The 1,678-nt window shown below is 47.7% G+C and overlaps 1 protein-coding gene across 1 annotated transcript in view; it reads right to left on the bottom strand.

The window, feature by feature from the left end:
• Positions 1–975, bottom strand: part of LOC113214892 (uncharacterized) — a 16,413-nt gene extending 15,438 nt beyond the window's left edge. The window contains exons 1-3 of the mRNA XM_026434400.2: positions 762–975; positions 458–603; positions 79–227 (exon numbers count right to left, since the gene is read on the bottom strand). Of these exons, the coding sequence (XP_026290185.2) occupies positions 79–227; positions 458–603; positions 762–963 (497 nt within the window). The 5' untranslated portion in view covers positions 964–975. The remainder of the gene's footprint in view (positions 1–78; positions 228–457; positions 604–761) is intronic.
• Positions 976–1,678: the final 703 nt, after the last annotated feature.

Genomic DNA, 1,678 nt, shown 5'->3' on the forward strand with positions numbered 1-1,678 from the left:
TTGGGTTTACAGTGTTGTTTTAACAGCGATAAAGAAGAGGAAACCCAGCCTCAGCGAGTGGCTCTACTCGTCCTATACCTGCCAGAGAGGACTCCTGGCTCGCTGGTCTTCAGGTTCTTCCAGTCTTGATTTTCAATTTTCATGTCAAACTGCCTTTCGTCCTTGTTCGCGTCTAAAAGCTTGGCTTGCAGCTTAAGCTTTTCAGCATCCCCTTTGTAACCGGTGAGCTAGAACAAATAAAACCCGGATTCTGTGAAGAGGATAGGCAGCGAGTGAACGTACAACCCCTTGCTACTCCCTATCAAAGGCGGCGACAGTTAGCAAGAGTCAATCGAACACGGTAAACTCAAATCACATCCATAATTAAATATATATCTAATTTTCATTTTGACTTTGCCAAAACCCTTTTTTCTTTTTCAAATCGATACATAACAGTATGATGTTTGTTATAGTGTACCTTTACTTTGATGTTGATTCTTTGGCATCCTTTTTCTTGCGATTGGTAGTAAAATGGAACGAAACGGGTATTTTTCTCGATTGTTTCGACCCATGCCTTTTCCTTTTCGCTTTCCTCATAGGCACTCATAACAGCCCCTGTGCACGCTGATAAGAAAACATTGAATCAATTTAATTTCGAGAACTGCCCGATGCGAGTGCCCACGTGCGCACATTTATGTACTTAGTTTTGGTTATCACACAGTAGAAACACAAAGTGTATGGTGCATTCAGTGTAGTCGTATTGTATGCTCCCCGCTACTTACTCATATCTTCTAGTGTGGCACCGCCCGCGCGGTGCCATGTGGGTAACGTAGCGAGCGACGTCTTGATTCCGACTGCAGGTTGTCTGTCGAAGCTGAGAAAGTCGACTTCAGTTATCTGATTACGACCAATACGTGGAAACCGACAGGAAAAAGGCAATCTCACTTTCGGGATCTTGATTATGAACCTTGAGTCAACCATCATGACTCCGTGTCACCCAATTTGTCCAATTTTAGGAACAAAATTGCACCCGATCCGCTTGTGCTCGTAAAACGTTGCCTTTTTAGGAACATCTGTAAAATTTTCCTTTTACATGTAGAGTTTGTACTGCCTATGGAGCTTTAGTGCCGCGCCACGCTGTGCGGTAATTATTTTTCTGTTTGTAGTGTCAACCCTCTCTCTTTTCTCGTCTCCAGTGCGTCTAATCGAGCTTTTTTTGTGAAAACGTCTGCTTGACCTTGTGAGCGGACAGCGCGGGCAACGCGTCCCCCTGCAGTCTGGGCGGCGCATCATTTAATAGCGCCGTAAACTCGTCGAGCCTCCCTATCCCCCTCTTCCCTCACCCCGTGCGCCCCTTGACGAGACGGCCGGGTGCCTGAGCTCTGTTTACTGCCCGTGTGTCATATTATGGCGCCCTCGGGGCTGTGTTTCGCTCGGGGCGTGGCTCGCTGCGAGACACCATAGAGCATTGCAGCGTCAGGGGGAATACTATTCGAATTGCGCCAGCTAGTATTACAATTAGATCTTTTGCAGCCTTTCCGCGAGGATCATCAATGAGAAAGTCTAAAACGTTCCTGGACACGACATCCCATTTTACCACGCCATCCGGTCTTCGCTTCCCTCCCCCAGCTCCCCCCTTCTCGTCTCTCGCGGGACAGTTTACACGGAGCCTGCAGACCTACGGCCTCGGGGACTTGGC

The sequence above is a fragment of the Frankliniella occidentalis genome, unplaced genomic scaffold (assembly GCF_000697945.3).
Source record: "Frankliniella occidentalis isolate FOCC.00 unplaced genomic scaffold, Focc_3.1 Scaffold10, whole genome shotgun sequence".
Lineage (NCBI taxonomy): Eukaryota > Metazoa > Arthropoda > Insecta > Thysanoptera > Thripidae > Frankliniella > Frankliniella occidentalis.